Genomic DNA, 2,107 nt, shown 5'->3' with positions numbered 1-2,107 from the left:
CACAGATACAATATACTTAATACCCACTCTGCCTCCTTTCTACTCTTGACTAATATCTGAGAAGACCATCAAAACAGATACATGACCTGGATTCCTTTATTCCATTATCTGGGGCTTCAGAGGAGTCGGAGGTTGAGAAGTTGAGTGTGAGTCTGACTCAAAACTTGGAAATCTGTCTTGTAGCTAAAGATTTATCTTCCATGATTTTCCTTTTGGAAACATAAGCACTGAGTGGCCTTTTTCCTGACACATTTGGTTTTTCTATATTATGCTAGGAAACAATCATTATATGAGAAACTAGGTGACAGGCATTAGGATCGGATGATTTTACTGAGGTTGAAGAAAAGACAAAGAGTATCCCAATAGGAGGGGATCCTGTGGAGACTCTTTTTAAGACTCAACAGGTAGCTTTTCTCTTCCTGTATTTCCTAGATTTGAGAAAAACATAGATTATAATCCTTGCTTTTCATGTGAAGGATATATTGTTTGTATAAGATTTTTAAAAATATTTTTAGCCTGATACCAATTTGTAAACTAGGGATTTTATAAAGCAGCATTCTTTGTGAATCACAAATCTGACATGTAGTAAAAACTTACTTCAAAACAAGTTATCTATTTCATTAACTTTTAAACAACCTCCTGAATTATGTTAGCAGGGCACAGTAGGTTTACTTTCAGAGACCAATCCCAGTGCTAAACATAGATAATCCCCTTTTCTGTGTCTTCTGTTTATGTTTTCTCCTGAAGGTTACTCTAAAGAAGAAGAATAAAAAATGAGAAACTACACAGAAATAACAGAGTTTATCCTCCTGGGACTGTCAGATGACCCACAACTTCAGGTTGTGAGCTTTATCTTTCTGCTCATCACCTACATGCTCAGCATCACTGGGAACTTGACAATTATCACCCTGACCTTGCTCGATGCCCACCTCCAAACCCCCATGTATTTCTTCCTCAGGAATTTCTCCTTATTAGAAATTTCATTCACAACTGTCAGTATACCCAAGTTCTTGGCCACTATTATTACAGGAGATAAAACCATCCCTTTTAATGATTGTATGGCTCAGTTATTTTTTTTCATTTTCTTGGGAGTCACTGAGTTTTACCTTCTGGCTGCCATGTCCTATGACCGCTACATTGCCATCTGCAAACCGCTGCATTACATGACCATCATGAATCACAGAGTCTGCACACTGCTTGTCGTGGCCTCTTGGCTGTCTTCATTCTTAATCATATTCCCATTAGTAATGCTCTTCCTACAGCTTGATTACTGTAAGTCCAATGTTATTGACCATTTTAGTTGTGATTATTTCCCCTTATTATACCTTTCTTGTTCAGACACCAAATTTCTAGAGATAGTAGGGTTTTCCTGTGCTGTGTTTATTCTCTTGTTCACTTTAGCATTAATAATTCTGTCCTATACATATATCATCAGAACAATTTTGAGGATCCCTTCTACCACTCAGAGGACAAAAGCCTTTTCCACGTGTTCTTCCCACATGATTGTCATCTCCATCTCTTATGGCAGCTGCATTTTCATGTATATGAATCCATCAGCAAAGGACAGGGTGTCTTTGAGCAAGGGGGTGGCTGTGCTAAACACCTCCATAGCTCCTATGCTGAACCCCTTTATCTATACCCTAAGAAATCAGCAAGTCAAGCGAGCCTTCATGGACACGGCAAAGAGGACTGTATTGTTCTCAAGCAAATGAAAAATAAAAGTCCTGTTTTATGAATTAGACACAAATGAATGAAAAGCAATTAAATGAAAATCCAGGAATTTCAAAATCTATTAATATCCACACAGCCTCCCTAGATTCATTTTTCATCATTCATGTTATTATTGCCAGCAGTTTATCAAGGATATTTGTATATGTATATTTTCTCTTTGCCATTCAAATTTGAATTCTTCATATATGTATATACACATATACACCAATATATGCTTATACAGTATACAGTTTTTTTCCATTCAAATCGCAACCCTTCTCTCATGTACTTTTCTTCCTTTAGGGCTGGTTTTTCTAGTCTGTAACTATGGGAGTGATTTTATTTCCTACTTTGAAACATTTTTAATTTCATTATTTAACACTAACTTTTAGAAAAT

General features: G+C 36.4%; 1 protein-coding gene across 1 annotated transcript; it reads left to right on the top strand.

Moving 5' to 3' along the window:
• The first annotated feature begins 736 nt into the window (after positions 1-736).
• Positions 737-1,712, top strand: LOC105614148 (olfactory receptor 6C1-like). The gene has a single exon (XM_027965825.3). It carries the CDS (start codon positions 774-776, stop codon positions 1,710-1,712), a length of 939 nt encoding a protein of 312 aa, XP_027821626.1. The 5' UTR covers positions 737-773.
• The last annotated feature ends 395 nt before the right edge of the window (positions 1,713-2,107 follow it).

This window comes from Ovis aries, chromosome 3, assembly GCF_016772045.2.
Source record: "Ovis aries strain OAR_USU_Benz2616 breed Rambouillet chromosome 3, ARS-UI_Ramb_v3.0, whole genome shotgun sequence".
Classification (NCBI taxonomy): domain Eukaryota; kingdom Metazoa; phylum Chordata; class Mammalia; order Artiodactyla; family Bovidae; genus Ovis; species Ovis aries.
This window is presented reverse-complemented; position numbering and strand designations above follow the sequence as displayed.